Source organism: Mustela erminea, chromosome 1 (genome assembly GCF_009829155.1).
Source record: "Mustela erminea isolate mMusErm1 chromosome 1, mMusErm1.Pri, whole genome shotgun sequence".
Classification (NCBI taxonomy): domain Eukaryota; kingdom Metazoa; phylum Chordata; class Mammalia; order Carnivora; family Mustelidae; genus Mustela; species Mustela erminea.
In genome coordinates, this window is record NC_045614.1 from 55,176,092 (window position 1) to 55,195,000 (window position 18,909).

The window sequence follows — 18,909 nt, forward strand, 5'->3', positions numbered from 1 at the left end:
AACATTAGCTTCTTTGAGGAGCCACAGATTGAAAGAGAAAATTATTTTCCTTTTTAATGGAAAACCAGTTACCTTAAGATGGTTAAGAGCCTCATTTTCCAGGTGAAGGTGAAGTGACAACAGGTATACCCAAATGCCACTCTGCCATATATTCTTTCTCAGCAACAAACCCCTAGACCATCGATTCTCCCTGGCCCTACCTTTGGCAGAGCCTGTAGGTACAAAATGATAATCCCCCCACCTTTAAAAAAAGATTTTATTTATTTATTTATTTGACACAGAGAGAGAGAGAGAGAGAGAGAGAGAGATCACAAGTAGGCAGAGAGGCAGGCAGAGAGAGATAATCCCTTTTACTCTGTGCTTAAGACTGGTAAATCGATTCTTAGCATTGTCAGGCTAAGACAATGCCTATGCAGGCATTTATTTTTATTTATTTATTTATTTACTTATTAAAATATTTATTTATTTATTTATTTGACAGGCAGAGATCACAAGGAGGCAGAGAGGCAGGCAGAGAGAGAGAGAGGGAAGCAGGCTCCCCGCTAAGCAGAGAACCCGATGCGGGACTCGATCCCAGGACACCGAGATCATGACCCGAGTCGAAGGCAGCGGCTCAACCCACTGAGCCATACAGGCGCCCCTATGCAGGCATTTAATAAAGATTTATGGACCTGATCATTAAACGCTGACATTTTTTAAGCTGTGGAAACAATTTTATATGTTATCTGTTTTAATCATCCTGACAACATTTCCTGAAGATACTGGTATTATCACATGCAATTAAAAGATAAAGGATAATCCAGGATCTATAAAGAACTTCTCAAACTCAACGCGTACAAAACAGATAATCATGTCAAAAAATGGGCAGAAGACATGAACAGACACTTCTCCAATGAAGACATACAAATAGCTATCAGACACATGAAAAAATGTTCATCATCACTAGCCATCAGGGAGATTCAAATTAAAACCACACTGAGATACCACCTTACACCAGTTAGAATGGCCAAAATTAACAAGACAGAAAACGACGTGTGCTGGAGAGGATGTGGAGAAAGGGGAACCCTCTTACACTGTTGGTGGGAATGCAAGTTGGTGCAGCCACTTTGGAGAACAGTGTGGAGATTCCTTAAGAAATTAAAAATAGAACTTCCCTATGACCCTGCAATTGCACTACTGGGTATTTACCCCAAAGATACAGATGTAGTGAAAAGAAGGGCCATCTGTATCCCAATGTTTATAGCAGCAATGGCCACGATCGCCAAACTGTGGAAAGAACCAAAATGCCCTTCAAGGACGAAGGGATCAGGAAGATGTGGTCCATATACACTATGGAGTATTATGCCTCCATCAGAAAGGATGAATACCCAACTTTTGTATCAACATGGACGGGCCTGGAGAGATTATGCTGGGTGAAATAAGTCAAGCAGAGAGAGTCAAATATATGGTTTCACTTATTTGTGGAGCATAACAAATAACATGGAGGACATAGGGAGATAGAGAGGAGAAGGGAGTTGGGGGAAATTGAAGGGGAGATGAACCATGGACTATGGACTCTGAAAACAATCTGAGAGTTTTGAAGGGGCGGGGGGGTGGGAGGTTGGGGGAGCCAGGTGGTGGGTATTATGGAGGGCACATATGGCATGGAGCACTAGGGTGTGGCATAAACAAAGAATTCTGTTATGTTGGAAAAAAAAAAGATAAAGGATGCCTGCTTAAAATTCTCAGGGGGAAAAAAAAAGAAAAAAGAAAAAAGAAAGATTCTGTCTCTGCCCCTCCTCCCCCACTCTCTCCCTAAATAAATAAATAACAAATTCTCATTTGTGAACAAATCTAACTTATATATAACAAAAATCTAACATATATAACAAAATGTTATAGGGTTTAAAAAAAATCACTTTTAGGGACGTCTGGGTGGCTCAGTCCGTTGAGCATCTGCCTTCGGCTCAGGTCACGATCCCAGGCTCCTGGGATCCAGTCCCACATTGGGCACCCTGCTCAGTGGGGAGCCTGCTTCTCCCTCTCCCTCTGCCTGCCGCTCCCCCTGCTTGGACTCTGACAAATAAATAAACTCTTTAAAAAAGTTGTAAATAAAAAAATCACTTTTATATTACTATTCCAAAAAAGTATTAGACAAAGTTATAACTATTCACTTGATTCCTAGATAATCAAACACCTTGAATGCCTAGAGAGACTGCACTGGCTATCTCCTGGTACAGATGCAGTTGGGACTAGGCTGCCAGATATTAGATGGTTGCCACAGATCTTTCTAGAAGACAGTCACTTTCATTCACAAGAGCAAGTGGATGAGGCAACTATGTTCTGGACTAGGGGTCTGTGTGGCCCAAGTTTGTACCCAGCTCTTCCACTTGCTGCTTCACTTGGGGAAAACCAGGGACCTAACTGCACACAATCCCTCTAGGGCTCTGAGAATTTGTTACAGAGGAAAGAGTAACCCATTGTGAGAACAGAAAATATGTATATTGGTCTCTGCCCCCTGGGGCAGAGCTCTCAAAGCCCTTGTAATTTCTAAGTGATAAGAGCATTAGCAGCACCTGTTGGTCTAATTTTTTTTTTTTAAAGATTTTATTTATTTATTTGACAGACAGAGATCATAAGTAGGCAGAGAGGCAGGCAGAGAGAGAAGGGGAAGCAGGCTCCCCGCTGAGCAGAGAGCCTGATGCAGGGCTCAATCCCAGGACCCTGGGATCATGACCTGAGCCAAAGGCAGAGGCTTTAACCCACTGAGCCACCCAGGCGCCCCTAATATTTGTTTTTGACCTTATCACTGACAAAGAGCTCCTCTAACCCTTGTAAATTTTCATGTGTTAAGAGGACTAGAAGCATCTTTTGTTCCACTGAGGTATCTCTGGGTGGGACCCCTAATGACCCCTGGGGAGAAAAGGCCACTCAGAAGCTTGGCATTTCCAGCTCCATCCCTCATCATCCAGAGAGGGCTCGAGAGGGCTCGAGAGGGGCTAGAAATGGAATGAATGATGGATGGAGTTCAGAGAACTTCCAGGTTGGTGAACACACAAACACACAGCAAGGGTAAAGCACCTCAAGTCCACAGGGACAAAAGCTCCTGTGCTTGAGACTCTCCTAGACCTCACCCCATTGAGCTCTTCATCTGGCTGTTCATCTGTATCCTCTATCCTTGAGTTCTGTGAGCTGTGCTAGTGAATTAATCCAACCCAAGGGATAGCCTGGATACGTGTGTGTGTGTGTGTGTGTGTGTGTGTGTTGGGGGGAGGATCTTGTGGGACTGAGCCCTTAACCTGTGGGATCTGACACTGACACTATGTCTGACAGTGACAGAATTGAATTATTGGATACCCAGCTGGTATCTCAGAGAAGTGCCTATTGTGGGGAAAATACCCACCACACTGGTGACCACATGTGTCATTAGTGTTCTGTGTGAGTAGTAAAGAAGACATGCAGGGAAGAGAAACACAGTAGGTAAGAACTGTGTTTTTCTTTCACCCACACAAGTGAAAAACTACAACTTCTTCCATTTATAACCGTCAATCAAGATGAAAGTATAAGCTGTGATTACTCTGAAAACATCACTAAATACCTATGTATCAGGAAGCTGGCAACTTTTCCAATTATCTTTTTTTCCTCTTTCATATTCCTTATATGAAGACAGGTGAAAATTTAAATGTTCTCACTGGTGAAGACCTCAGGACTTCAAAGTTAAGCTATGCTCAGCATGTGGAAGCTGTGGCATGCCGCAGCTGGCTAGTTTGCAAGGGGCCGGCCTGAACCGAGACACAATCCCCCACAGCCCCAGCCCTACCTTCCTGGATGCTGTTCTGCAGGTGGTTGACAATGGCTGCCAGGATAGTGGAGAGACTCATGACCTGGGCACACTGGGCCAGGCCAAGGGTGAAGAGCTCGTTCCAGCAGGCCCGCACCAGGCTGGTGTTGCAGTCCTGCCTGGGGACAAAAGGTTGGGGTGGGTGTGGGTACATGCTGGTATTCTCCTGGTCCCAGCTTGCCCCAAACAAGTAGATTCAACAAATATTTCTTGAAAGTCTATGGTATGTTATTTTTGGATCATTCTCCAAAAACACCACTGTCTGTGAATCTCTTAAACTAAAGTCCCTCTGAGGGTAAACTATTTTCTTAACAAAGACACTTTAGACACTTTAAATTCAGTAATGAGAAATCGAAATGGGTATGACTGAAGTGTCATCTCCTACAGCCTTCTAAACCCACAGTAGCCCTGGTGTGGCTGTCAGGAGACGCTGCAGCGATCCAAAGGCTAGGAGCCGAGCGTGGTCTCTGAAGGGGGCTGGGAGACACACCTTGCACCTATGCTCAAGAACAGAGGGCCTGCAAACGCTGCAGGGGAGGAGCTGGCACTGGAGCACAGAAGAAGGGGCCAGCCACGTCAGCTTTCAGCCCTGCCTTGGAGGATCTACATCTAGGACGGCCTGGTTGGTGCACTGTGAACGGTATGACCTTATCTGAGAAGCCCCCAGATGCAGCTTCACTCTACTTATCTCAAGATTTCAGATGACTCCTGCCTTCTGTTCCACTAGATCCCTGGCTCTTAGCACCAAGTCCTCACCATATGGAGAAGGCCTAAGAAAAGTTTGAGGAACACTGAAGCACTGGCAGCCATTGTCCTCAGCTCCCAGTCCATGGAGTGTATTTAATACAAAAATCAGCATCACTGGAGCAAGACCATAGGTACAAACTAAAAGGGTCCTCAGATACCTTCCAGGTCATTCCTAACAAAGAGAAGGCTTTTGCTAAAGGATACACACAGAGAAAAAGGCCACTTACCCAAGTGCCTGAAAGGCTGGGATTGACCTGGCCCAGTGCATGGAGAGGAAAAGCAGGCGGGATGCTGACTCGCAGATGTAGTGCACATTGAGGTACTCTGGCATCGGGCTAGGCATCGTGAGCTGGAGAAGAGGAGGCACACAGCACAGGAGGTGACGGAGAGACAGGGCATGGCTTTGTCTGTCAATGTGAACTGCTGTCATGTCTCAACAGAGAGCCTAAATTGTGTGACCTCTAATGCTGAAGTTCTGGGCAGATCCCCCGATGAAGCCTGCGTCCTCTGCAGCAGGGGGCTGGCACCGATGCCCTGTGCTCCCTGGCCCTGGATTAGGCTCTCGTGGCCCTTGCAATGTGGTCAATGATGGTGACCTCCCAGGTCACTCACATAAAGACAAACTTTTCAACTCTTGCCTCAGCTAAATCAGTATTTCTTCTAAGGCAATTCTATTTTGAGCCATAAGTTAAAATCTAAATTAAATCAGGGACAGGGGTCAACTTCACAGCTAGTAGGCATCTGGCAGGTGGCGGGGGCTGAGCAGAAGTCTATGTGGTGGGAGGATGAGATCCCACCACCAGAATGTTCAGGACTGGGCTCTAGAGTTCCACTGTCCAGAAGGGGAATTAATGCCTTTGATGCTGGAATCCCACTGATGACCTATATTCTTGGCACTGGTGGACAACTATGACCAGGGACCCAGTCTTCAGTGATTGGTCAGGCCTCTGTAGTAAAGAACACCGAGGGGACAGTCTGTAGCCCTAGAAATTGAGAAACTGTGGCTTTGGGAACCTGGGAGTATGTTTCTGAAGTGAGGCCAGTGAAGGAGCATGTGGGGAAGACTAACATCCTTTTTTAAGGAGACAGGAGATCTATTTTCTGTGGCGCAAGACAGCAAGCAGTCATGACCAGCAGTCAGGGACGAGGGCTGGCTGCCTGCATGCTCAAGCAGACATGTGCCTGTCTGAGCCTATGCTGGAGCCCGGCTGTCTTGGAAAGCGGAGAAGGCAGAGCAGTCCAATAAGAGCTCTTGCTGGGCAGCACCATGTCGGCCCCTCCTGGCAAGGACAGGCCACACCTGCTTCAGGGTGTTACCTTCAGAGCCAAAACACTATGAGCAAAACACAAGTGACAATTCTTTCTAATGAGAATAGCGTTCTGGCACACAAGGTCTGGATCCAAACAAAAGCCAACAGTATGAAAGATTTTAGCTTCAAACTGTAGGCTGGGGAGGCTGTGGCATGTGGTTGGCTGAAACCACTCACCTTAAATGTGACATGAGTGTCTGAAAGGAGGGGCCCTTCGACCTCAATGATGGGTGTGGATTGGTCTCTGCTGATCACATGGATTCCGCCTCCTCCACTGGCATCTATCCCATCTGCTAGGCTTGGAGGTGAGGAGCTGTCTGTGGTATTAAGTGCTTTAGCTAAGGTATCAAATGCCCTGTGAGCAAAAATGAAGCAGGCAGTATTGTGAATCCACAGTTTTAGGAGGAACAGAAGAATTCTAGCTGATCTAGATTTACCTAGATCTAGAAAAACAATACAATGGGGAAAAGATCATTCAAGTCTATCTGTTGGAGGACACGATAATGAGAGCTTCTGAGAATAAATGTATCACTTAGTTCCCATGATCTACACATCATCACGGGTACTAAGCGATATTATTAGTTATTTTCACACATAATTTCTATTTTTCACAACTACTCTCCAAGGTAGAACCCTCTGCATTTTACAGATGTGAAAGCTGAGGTGTAGAGATGTTAAATAACTTTTCTAAGACCAACCATCCAGTAAGCAGTGGAACCAGAACTCTACCTAACTCAAATTTCATTCTCTTTCCATTGGATCTAGATCTTAATTTTGCTATCAGACCTCAAGAGAATACGAGGACCGGGGTGTTCCTGTGGCCTCCGGCTGTGCATCTGCCCAGCCTGGCAAGACAGCAAAGAGTGACCAGTCCCGCAGGGAAAGGGGCAAACACGATAGCTGGGCAGTGGGGAAGAAATGCCGTCTGCAGCCAGTTACTCATGTCTGAGACCAGCTAATGCCATCTGTCAGTAACACCCTGAAAGACTAAAGCTCTAGACTATTTGGAAAAAAATACACATGAGAAAAACAGGCTAAAACAGAAGTGGGAAAGGGATGAACTATTAATGTTTAGTCAAAATAAAGACTGATACATGTCACACCTGTCTACTGAAGGGTTTTCCTTGCTTCCACTGAGTCACTAAGTCATTTCCTTTTTCATTGTTTGGAATGAAAAACAGTTTTGATTGTTTCATATCACATAATATAAATGGGTCCATGTTCCCATAGTTACAATGTTAGAAAGAAGACAGACATGCAGGAACACTGTGACGATTTTACAATCCCTGATTCAATACAGGGTGGGGGGTCAGACTGCTGCCACCCGCTCTCAGGCAGCAACAGAGTGTGGGCATCACTGGGGAGCCTCCACAGTCACAGCATCGTACCGGGTAATTTCACTCGCAGACTGGTCCTCCGGCTGCATTTCCGAAGCGTCACCATTGTTCAGGGATTCACTTAAGTTGGCAAGGGAGGTTACTACATTTGCTAGTGTGCCCAGAGCTCCCTGGCTTGTTTCAGCCTATTAAACACAAAATAAGAACATTAAAGATGAATACATCAACACACACACAAAAGGCTCTCAGGCCAATGAAGGTATAATGTTAGTTTAAAAACAGCTTCTATGGGGTGTGACCTTAACAGGGCAGGAGGTGGGAGATCTTTTTGGTGATGGAAGAGTTATGTGTCTTGATTGTGGTGGTAGTTACACAAATGTACACATAATAAGGTAACGCAACAAAAACAGACAAACTGGATGCCACCAAAATTTCAACTTCTGTGCTTTAAAAGGTATTAAGAAAGTTAAACAGGAGGCCTGGCTGGCTCAGTCAGTGGAATGCGCAGACTCTTGATTTTGGGGTTGTTGAGTTAGAGCCCCACGTTGGGTGGAGAGATGGCTTAAATATAAAATCTTAAAAAAAGAAAAAAAGAAAAAAAAAAGCTATTAAGAAAGTAAAAAGACAACCCCCCCCTTCCACACACAAAAGACAACTCACAGAATAGGAGGTATTTGCTTACAAATCATTCATTTTAATAATGGTTTAGTAACCAGACTAACTCTTATAGCTCAATAATAAAAAGACAAATGAGTTTTTAAAAAATGGGCCAAGGATTTGAACAGGCATTTCTTCAAAAAGGATAAACAACTGGCCAGTAGGTACATGAACGGATGTTCAGCATCACTGGAAATGCAAATCAAAACCACAATGATACCATCTCACACCCAACAGGATGATTATAACCAAGAAGACAACAACAACAGGTGTTGGGAGGATGTGGAGAAAGTGGACCCTCACACACTGCTGGAGGGAATGTGAAATGGTGCAGCTGCTGTGGAAAACGATCCGGCAGCTCCTCAAACAGTTTAAACACAGAGTTACTGTATGACCAGCCATTCCACTCCTAGGTACATACATAAGGGAAATCGAAATGTACCTCCATAAAAAACTTGTGTCCAAATGTTTGTAGCAGCACTATTCATAATAGACAAAAAGTAGAAACAACCCAAATGTTCATCAGCTGATGAATGGATAAGTAAAATACGGCTGAGCCATTCTATGGCTTAGTATCCGGCAATAAGAAGGAATAAAATGCTGACACATGCCACAACATGGGATGAACCTCGAAAACATTATGTCAAGAGGAAGAAGTTAGTCACCAAAAGCCATATATTGTAAGATTCCCTTTATATGAAATGTCCAGAATTGATAAAACCATAGTCAGAAAGGAGAGTAGCAGTTGGCGGGGGCTGGAGTAGGGGGAGGGGGGAGTGAAAGCTTAATTGGTACAGGGCTTCTTTTTGGGGTGATGAAAAATGTTCTAGAATCAGGTAGTGGCGATGGTTGTACCCTTGTGAATATACTAAAACCACTGAACTGTGTACAGAAAGTGTGAGTTTTCTGGTAAATGAATTGTATCTCAATAAAAAAAGAGGAAAGCAAAGACATACAGATACAAGTGTCTGCTGTGTCTAGATCATGAAAGTGAAAAACTAGAACAGTGGAAGAGACCCTAAGCACAGCACTGCTTCATAAATCCCAGAACCACCACGGAACAGAACATGGTGCAGCTGCTAAAAAATGTGGGCCATCATGACAAGGGACACATGGCAGGAATGGAAGTGAAGTGAGAAAAGACAAAGACCAGGTGGCCAGCACCGTGAGGATGTCACGTCCTGGGTGTTGCGCTGTGCCGCAGGGCTGCTGCATAAATGGCCGGGGGGGGCCTGTAGAAAGGTGGCATGGGATCTCTGTGAGACTCTGTATTTAGTCCAAGCACACTGTTTTGAATTTTAGTGATTTCAAAGTCGATGGCTGAAACACAACTTCTGAAAAGAGCTATCTTTAGGTGCTCTGTCTCTACCCTATCATTCATAACAACCTCCTGGGGTAGGTATGGTCACTTCCACAGCACAGAGGCAGGAATGGGGTGCAGCACATGTCTGACTCTGCAGCAGCTTTCTCTTCACTACTACTTACATAGCACACGGTGTCTGTCCCTTCTCTTCCATCCAGTGATCAAGACTAACTCCTTACTTAAGGAGAGCTCCCTGCACGCTGCCAGCTTTAGGAAAGTAACTTACTCCAGTTCCTCTGCGCCCCCGTGTGGCGGCACCAAGGGAAGCAGAGATGGAGGAAAGGGGGCGCATGGCTACCAAGAGCGGCGCTGGGCTCTGGACCCAGGACCAGCTGACCCTGGAGTCTCTCGGTTCTTAGTCTCAGTCTCTGTGTGGATGGCACCGCAGACGAGCTGCTGTGAAATCCCTTGGTAATCAGGTCTTAAGGTTATTCGGGCCTTCCTTTCAGGCTTCTGGTTTCCCTCTACCCCACTAGGCATCCATCCCTGTCCTAAGTGTCAACTTGACACTCAGGTGTGATGGCCATGTTGCACGCAGCACCAGGGCTCAAAGACAGGAAGCTCAAGGCCCAACCTCAGGACCACAGGATGGAGGGCCCTCACTGATGCCCTTCTTTCCCAAGACAGGCTGTTCTCACATACTGAGTGGGCACAGCGATGTGCACGTGAATGGACTGGAAGGAAGCCTGTGGGTACGACCGCTCTGGCTCTCAGGGCAGTGAGCAGCTCTGCCAGCACTGTTACCAAGTCCCTCCTTTTACAGAAGGAATACTGGAACTCAGCCATGGCTTGCTGCTACTTCATCATTATTGGGTCACATCAGGAATGAGATAAGAAATATAATTCATTTTCTTGCCTAGATAAAACCCCAGTCCTTCGTTATCTTCATGGGGATTAGCCAGCTATCTCTCTCCTGGATTGTCAAACACCTCTGTTCACAACATGTTAAATTCCCTATGGCTGATTTGTTCTTAGTTTTGCAATTGTCAGAATCCTGACTGAACTTCCTCCTGCAGATCAACTAATTAAAAAGAATGGGGTGGGGGGTGGATAATGTAACACTGTGTGTCAACCATACGTCAATTAAAAAAAAAAGATGAACTAGGGGCTTTTGCAAAAGGACATCTGAGAATAAGCAGCCATTTCCACAGCATACCTGTAGTTTGCTAATGTGTGTACTGGGGTGGGGTGGGGGTTGTTATTGAGATGAGAGCCACTGAGTTTTCACCAAACTGAACTCTAGACCCTGACATGTAATAATGACTATAACCAGACAGCCCCGAGTTTCTGAAAAGCTGCCAACATTCCTAAAACAAACCATAGGATGGCTATATAAGAAGAAATAAACAGAGATGCGAAAGGCCAAGCTAACAAGGTAGTCTCAGAAGCTAAGAAGAACAGAGGGGGCACACATTCAGAGAAGCAGTCTGCACTGCAATACAGAGGTGGAGGAGAGAGTAAGTAGAGAACATCACCTTGGAATCCGTGGCCAGGAGAACTGTACCATCCTCACGTATCAGAGGCTGTTGGATGTTCACAAGCATCCCTGGATCAAGAAGACCTGTTTGTCTATTTAAGACATAAAGAAACCCAGAGTAGCTTCCAACATTTAACACACAATATGATCACAATGCATTGCCCGGTCCCTTCTACAGTGGCAAAGCTGCCTGAATAGCAGAAAAGCTCTAACTTGACTCGGTTATCGAGTGACTGAACCATCACCCCTTCTCTCTAGAATGAGATGAGCACAAAGCTGGGCCTACAGCCTGAGACAGGATGCCACACAGATACACATCCCCTTGGCTTCCACGCTGACCACAGACTGTAGCCGCTTTGTTAAATAAAGCCAATGTGATCTTCAGAATATCACCAAGAATTCTCAACTCTAGTTCTCGCTAGGACACAGTCTGGATTTCTTGTTTTCCCTTTTTGTAATGAAGTTCAATAGATTACATGGAAAAAAAAAAACACCAAAACCATAGACGTCAACTTGTGTTAACTCTTCACATCATTTGGGACTACCCTTGGACTTGGGCCTTTTGTCTATACTGCAGAAAAACCCCATCTTGAATTGCAGAGCAACATATGAATAACTACAGGACACAACCTGAGACCCCCAGGCAGGAGAAAAACCCCATCTTCAGGTCCGTCCACAGGTGTGACTGGAGCAGCTCCAAAAAGGGTGGGATGAAGCAAGACAAGGCTGAAGGCTGGGACAGTGGGGAGGGAGCCACATACGCTCCTTCCAAGAACATCCAGGCTGATGGTAGCTCACAGGCTGATGGTAGTGTTGCCCTTTGTCAAAACAGAGACTGACCTTGCTCCATCTTTATCTGCCACAAATGTGGGAGTGGCTATCAGAGGACTTCTCAGGTCCTTCCGGATATAGATTTTCTCAGTTGAAGCAGCACAATTGCTTGGTTTCTCCCGTTGTACATCAAAGGGCTTCCGTTCACTCTGCACAGCTTAAATCACAACATAAATATTCATGTTTAGATGAACAAGTCATTACAAATTACATCCTTCATAGGAAAGTCTTCCTTACTAAGTCTGCTACTATAGGGATGATAAGCTCTGGTGCTAGACACATCCAGCTCAATTTTCAGTGGGCTTTTTAGCCAAAGGGAAGAAAAGCTCAAAGCCAAACAAGGCCACTCTTGGTCTAAAGAGTGCAAGCTCACTGCCTGCTAAGAAACTTCAGCATGGTCTTGTGGGGGGTCCACACGGAGCCCTCCAGATTTTCACTTTTTGCTGCTCACAAAATGCACTTTCCAGGAAGGGAAATCTTTATCCATCTTTAAGTGGGCCCTTAACAGAGAGCTTGTCCAGGGCCACGTGTCATAGAGAACCATTCTAATGTCCAATTCAAGCCTGCATGGCTTCTGCAAATTGTTTAATGGTGTGTCAGCTTTCTGTAACACTAGCAGTCTCTCCCTCCAGCAATCTGGTCGAGAGAGCTACAGGGGCCAGAAACAACTGAAGGAAATAAAGATCTTTTTTAAAAGAAAGATAGTATGAACCCCAGGTCCAATATGTAAGAAAGCTAAGAGGTCCTATTTAGAGAAGGATGCTGTGGCTGAGAGAGGTGCCATGTCTTCCCCACGCCTCACAGCTCCCAAGTGGCAGAGCTGGGGTTTGATACTTCAAAGCCTGTGTTCACCCCACTGCGCTGAGTTGCACGCCGAGTTATCTGGGGGAGGCTTCCACACACATCATGGAGAATGGTCAATCGCAGCAGCATGGGTGCTGGACCACCTAGCTGACCGAGAAGGGAAACAACAGGAAGCCTCAGTGGATATTTTCCTCTTAGAGTATTTTAAAGCCAGGTATAGAAATCTTGCTTCCTCCAACTAGCTAACTCAAGTTACTTGCTCACACAGTTACTCACATTCCATCTTCATGCCCATCTCTAAGCATTTTTTCAGCCGGCAAAACTGACAGCGGTTCCGGTGGTGTTTGTTTATGATACAGTCTTGGTTGCTCCGGCAGCTATAGGTCAGATTTTTCCTTACACTCCTTTTGAAGAAACCTTTGCAACCTTCACAACTAACAGCCCCATAGTGACGGCCTAAAAGGAGAAAGAGTGTGTGAAACAGATCACCAAGAGAAGAGGTGGTCCATCAAAGGCCCATTTCTAAGGAAAGGCCATCAAAGTGACCAGGGCATGGTATCCGGTGCGGGCAGCCATAGGACAACCATGAGCCTGGGCATGAAGCACGGCACTTAGGTCTTCCCCTAATTTTCCTATAATCTTTAAAGTAGCCCTGTGACATCACGATAGAAAAACAGAAGTTCTGATAGGTTACATGACAGCTGGTAAACGGCATGACCTTAATGCTTTCAGTACACAAAGGACCTAACATGCAGCAGGAGCTCCCAGAGGATGGCTGAGCGGTACTGCCTGCCATGCACACCTGGTCGTGGCCCCACAGAGCCGGGCTCCTGAAGCCTCCCAGTGCTCCTGTCCCACCAACGGTGGCATGTAGCAGAAGCATGCGTGTGCTGTTCAAGCACCCAGGGTCCAACTCCTCTCTTTACTCTCTCGGTGTGAGTCAGGTCCTGGGCCCTAGAGCTACCCTGGGGGAAGTGCAGAGGCTATGGTTATGTAGCCCCAAGGTGAGGGAAGGGTACATGCCATGTGGCTCACTTTGGTTAGGTATTCAGACTCTCTTGGAAACACAGTTCTAGAAATACATTTATTACATACAGTTCTTTTTTTCTAATCTGTACTTTGGTGTCTCTAACTTCTAATGACCAATGACATTAGAAAGAGCCCCCTACCTCAGAGCACCCTCCCAAATACACCAAGTGCTTCCACATGCATGACCCCTCCTTTGTTCCCAGCTGGCAAAGAAACATGGATAAGCTCTCCTGGTTTGATCTTCTATAACCCAATATCATAGCTACATTGCTAAGAAACATTTCACCAGATCATCACTGATGGCAGCTACTGAGCGTCCCACTGTCCTGAACTCTAGCATGCAGAGCCATTCCCCAAGTATGTACTTGGAAGGTCTCAATTTTGTGTCTTGAGGAGTAGTACTAAAGTTGCTGCGTAGACATCATTTTTCCTTCCTTGCAGTGTATTTCCTTAGCCTCTCTAAACTTTAGAGGGACATCTATATCTGGAGACTGTGGCACTATAAGCCTATGATTAGGCCATTCCTTTAAGCCCAGAAGGGGACTGACAAATGGGGAAGCCAAGCAGATTCTGTGGCCTCATTCTTATGTCTATGCTTCATTCATTTGTTTAAAAGTTTGCAGAGTGCCTGTCCTGGCTGAGCAAGAAGCTAGGATATAGAGATGGCATGTTCTTGCTCTAACAAGAAGAGCCCATTCGGTGTGGAAGTTGGGCCTGTAACAATCAATTGTAAGAGAATGTAACAAATGCCAGAGCCGTCTACACAAAGGATGACAAGGACACAGGCAGCACTGGCTTCAGAGAAGGGGTGGGATGGGCTGGGTTTTGCCTTGTTCAAGATAGGAGTGGGAACAGAGGCAGGGCACCATGGCACAGCAAATGGTACCATGAGCTAGGAGGGGACTGGAGCTTCTGACATGGATGTTTGTGGATGTTTGTCTGGGCTGTCCTCCTAATATGCTTGGTCCAACCTTCTGTTTTAACCAGGACCACAAAGTGTCCAAAGTTCCTGGGAATTCTGTGACTACAGAATAAAGCTGAATCACAAAACTCAGGCCTGTTCCCACAGCACAGCTGGAAGAGCACCTTATTAAAACCTTCTTCACCCTGTGCTCACTTCGGTAGCACATACACTAAATACTTCTCCATCCTTCCTGCCCTTCTCACCTTCTATAGCTCCCTGGCATTAGCAAGCTGAAGTCTGAACTTCTGGGACAAACATCTTCTCCAGTCTCCTTTCACTCACATCCTAATCACAGAAGTCCAGGAGCTCTTCCCCAAAGACACACCATGGGTGTGGACAGTAAATTCACCAGGCCCTGGCTCCACCAGCCAGAACACCCTTCTGCTTTACCAACATATTCAACCTCCAAGCCTCTCAGAATTTGACTGCCGCTGGGGGACCTTGCCTGAACCTGAGGCTCCAGCCAGGATCTCATGCTCTCACCTCCTTCATTACAGTAGTTACCACACAGGGTTATAGTGAGTGGATGAGAGAGAAAGTTAGGATGAAGAAGAGAGAGATAACACATGTTGTGAAATAGCAAAGCACTGTGCCAATACTATCCCCAAATAAATGACTGCTTTCTTGGTAGTACGTAAATATTTGACACACAGCCCAGATTTATAAGTCACAGAAACAGTGTCTTGACTCCTCCTTTTGATTCTAATAATCTGACAAACAGGTCTGCTTATTTGTATCACTATCCTGCTCAGAAAAGTGGAGTTCATGTTTTAAAACCTACAAACCTACAGAAAATGTTCTCTCTCCAATAATCCTCCAACCTCTATTTGGTTCATGATACTGGACCATGATGTGTGCCTAGCAAAACCTAGGGTTACTTACCAGAGGCTTTGTCGCCACAGACCACACAGTATTCTACTACCTGTGGCCGCTGGACGTCGGCCTTACCCAGCAAGCGCTCCACAGAAGCAGAGTCCGTGACGATCTAAGAAAAACCCGGAAATAAGCGAAGTGCTATTAGAAACCAGATCATAAAAAAAAATTAACGTTTAACTATAAATTCCTAATCTTGAGTTTCTAAGCAGGAAAACCCTGGGCAGAACTGGGAAAATCCTACTTGACAAGTTAGTGACATTAAGAATGGCCCTGTTGCTCCCCTAGACTGCACCCCTTCAGTGGTGATGATAGTTGGGGGGCATATGTGTCCAAGGTTAGGCACTGGTTTTCCCTCACATACTCTCCCATCTGGCTAGCATAACCCGGATGTCCAGGATGGGGGGCCATGTGGAGAATCACATGCAGTGCTCTGACATGAATGTACCGCAGGTCTTTCTGGCTCCTTCTCTAATCCCATGAAACAGCTTGGAATGCATGCAAAAAGGTATATTTGGCAGAGAAATAATCAAGCTTTATTAATTAATATACCAGGTCTCTCCTTGAGGCAGCTGGGCGTAGAAAGACTAGAAACAGGCGACCTCTGAAACCTGTTATTTCTCCTTCACTTGCAGGTGACTTTCTAGGTGACAGTGTTACTCACCTGGAGGAATACTGTAACTGCCACAAATATAAGAAAGTGAAAAAATTGCTCTTTAAATAATGTACCAACAAGAACCATCATGGTTATTGCTGTGTGATGGGAATATATGTAGAAATTACTGTGTAAAATGATCTCTTACAAAACATGCAACAAAATCAACAGCCATCTTCTCATGAACAAGGAGAAGTCTAAAAAAGCAGGGAGCAACTTTAATTTCAGTTTATCAGAATGTATTCTGGGAAAGGAGGCAGTATTTACTAACTACATTATGAAGAGTCTCAGAAGTGCAGTTCTGAAAGCTGAACATCACTTGTGTTCTGAACCCAGTTCTATCAGAAGAAAAAAAATCCTTCCCTTATTTTTCTCCATAGTACAAAGTCCCTCCCCACTCAAAACACATGGATTCTTAGCAGCATTATTCATAAGAGCCAAAAGGTAGAAGCACCTCAAACATCCAACAACAGATGACTACATAAATAAAGTGTGGTCTATACATACAATGAAGTATTATTTTGCCTTAAAAAAGAAGGAAATTCTGACATAGGCTACAAGATGGATGAACCTTGAGGACATTATGCTCAGTGAAATAAACCAACTGCAAAAGAAAAAATATTGTAGGACTCCACTTATGTGAGGTCCCTAGAATAACCAAAGTCATAAAGACAGAAAGTAGGATGATGGCCGTCAGGGCTGGGGGAAAGGAGAGACCCAGAGTTCACAGGTGCAAGTAAGGACAGAATGAAGAGCTAGGACCATGCCTGACGACCTGGAAAAGATGAAGTGAGATTTAGGAACAAGTCAGTCCCCATCTGTCTGTGTCCAGCCCTAAGTGGGGCCCCTAAAATATCAGGGGCCAAGAACTGCCACCATCCAGCTTAGGTTAGTTAGAGCATTCTCCAGTGGCCTTAGTACCAGCTTGCTCAGGCCAGTCTCCTGTGGGCCACAGACTGTCCTGACTCAACTTCTACCCCATCTGAGCACTGAAGCTTGCTGCCTCCTGGGCCTTGCCACTCACTTGCTGGTTTTTTACTTTAACTATTATTTATTTATCTATTTATTTGAGAGGTAGAGAAAGACAATGAAAGAGAGAGAGCATGAGAGTAGAGAGGTCAGTGGGAGAAGCAGACTTCCTGCTGAGCAGGGAGCCCGATATGGGACTCAATCCCAGGACCCTGGGATCATGACCTGAGCCGAAGGCAGTTGCTTAACCAACTGAGCCACCCAGGTGCCCCCTCCCTTTTTTTAAATATGTATTTTTTTATTTTGGTTTTTTACTTTAGCCAAAGCAGCAACCTGACACACTTGTAGGTCCTCGAAGGACCTTCTAGAGATGGACGTGGCCTTCAAGGCAAAGGAGGAGTCAGAAACAAGTTTGGCAGCTGAAGTGCTGAAACAAATGCCTGTCAACAGCCTTACCTGGATCCTGCCAGGGACAAGGTTGTCCGAGGTGGTAAATATGAGCTGCTTAGCACTGGATGTCTCCGGGGAAGCCAGGATCACCTTCCCAGTTCCAGCTCCATCTGGGCTGGTCAGGATGAACTGCTGCTTGGGGGATCCGGAGGCGTCCACTGCGGTGACTATCTGGATCTTCTGTCCTGTCTGCTGGTCTGTCACAATCTACAAGACACAACATGGAGGCTGCTCTCATGGAGTATCATGTGACTCGTGTACTTGCAGGTACTGCTCAGAGTGGTGACTGCCCAACGCCGTCCTGGAGTCAATGCTGGTCTAAGATGTAGTTTCACCAGTGCATGGTGAAATGAGAAAAATGAAACACAATCGTGAGCTTTTCAGGGACCAATTTTCATGGAGCTAATTTTATTTCAGGATGATATCATTCCTACTATTTTTAATTAAAATGTCCTTAGGGGCAGTGGTGGGGTCCTAGATGAAGGTGGTCAAAAGATACAAACTTTCCGTTTTAAGATAAAAAAAAGGGTACTGGAATGTGATGTACAGCATGGCGACTATAGTGAACTCTGCTGTGTGGTGCATCCAAAAGTTGTGAAGAAGGTAGATCTTAAGAGTTCTCATCACAAGGAATAAGCCATTTTTTCTTTTCTTTTTTAAAAAATCTATATGAGATGATGGATGTTAACTAAACTTACAGTGGCCATCATTTCATAATACAGGTAAGTCATTAGGCTGTACATCTTGAACTTACACAGTGTTGTGTGTCAATTATATCTCAGTAAAACCAGAAAAAGCAAAGTCCTTCTTTTATGAAATGGAGATAATATTAGTAGATGAGTTTAACTTAAAAAAAGAAAGAAAGAAAGAAAAAGCCTTGTCCCAGGCATAATAAAGTCCAGAAAAGTCATGACCCTGAGTTCTCCAGAGGCTCCCACCATTCACTGTTCAGGCGGCCAGCTGTCAGAGTCTGCCTCTTTCCAGAGTCCCTGCCTAACTGCATCAGTTACGATCGAAATAGTAGCTACAGCAAGAGAGACTTGTCATTCCTGCTCAAGAAATTCTCTGAAGCTGTCCTGCCTTCCTCAAGGCTGAGTGCCCAGCTTTGGAGCACTGCCCACCTTCTTCCTGGGACACCAGCAGTCCCTCACAGCAAATAGGATTTTGGGGGCTGCTGTGGGTGGGCCTTGGACAGGGAGAGAGGTACTACATCTCTGGCTGGAACTCCCTTTCCTCTACAATATTTATGGGCAGGGATGCCTGGGTGGCTCAGTTGGTTAAGCCACTGCCTTCAGCTCAGGTCATGATCCTGCAGTTCTGGGATCGAGTCCCACATCAGGCTCCCAGCTTCTTGGAGAGTCTGCTTCTCCCTTCTCATGCTCTCTCTTCCTCTTTCAAATAAATAAATAAAATCTTTAACAACAACAACAAATATATATATATATTTATGGGCAGGTCTGGTATCCGTGCTACATCTTGATAGATGCTGACTTGTGACATAGCATTCCAAAGTTCAGAAAGCAAACTCACAAAGACTCTAGCACAACAGCTTTGCCAACTATCCAATATGGAAAACCAGACAATGCTGGTTGGTTCAAAAGAAAATGACAAAGACCCAATCAC

The 18,909-nt window shown here is 45.3% G+C and overlaps 1 protein-coding gene across 4 annotated transcripts in view; it reads right to left on the reverse strand.

The window, feature by feature from the left end:
* Nucleotides 1-18,909, reverse strand: part of NR2C2 (nuclear receptor subfamily 2 group C member 2) — a 96,488-nt gene that overhangs the window by 4,587 nt on the left and 72,992 nt on the right. For all 4 annotated transcript variants that reach the window (XR_004276148.1, XM_032360998.1, XM_032360335.1 and 1 more), the window contains 9 exons: nucleotides 17,293-17,493; nucleotides 15,222-15,324; nucleotides 12,623-12,802; nucleotides 11,552-11,699; nucleotides 10,710-10,803; nucleotides 7,266-7,399; nucleotides 6,055-6,232; nucleotides 4,795-4,916; nucleotides 3,800-3,939 (listed from right to left, as the gene is read on the reverse strand). Coding sequence is in view for 3 of the 4 variants with exons in the window: in XM_032360998.1 (XP_032216889.1) it covers nucleotides 3,800-3,939; nucleotides 4,795-4,916; nucleotides 6,055-6,232; nucleotides 7,266-7,399; nucleotides 10,710-10,803; nucleotides 11,552-11,699; nucleotides 12,623-12,802; nucleotides 15,222-15,324; nucleotides 17,293-17,493 (1,300 nt within the window). In the remaining variant the exon portion in view is untranslated. The remainder of the gene's footprint in view (nucleotides 1-3,799; nucleotides 3,940-4,794; nucleotides 4,917-6,054; nucleotides 6,233-7,265; nucleotides 7,400-10,709; nucleotides 10,804-11,551; nucleotides 11,700-12,622; nucleotides 12,803-15,221; nucleotides 15,325-17,292; nucleotides 17,494-18,909) is intronic.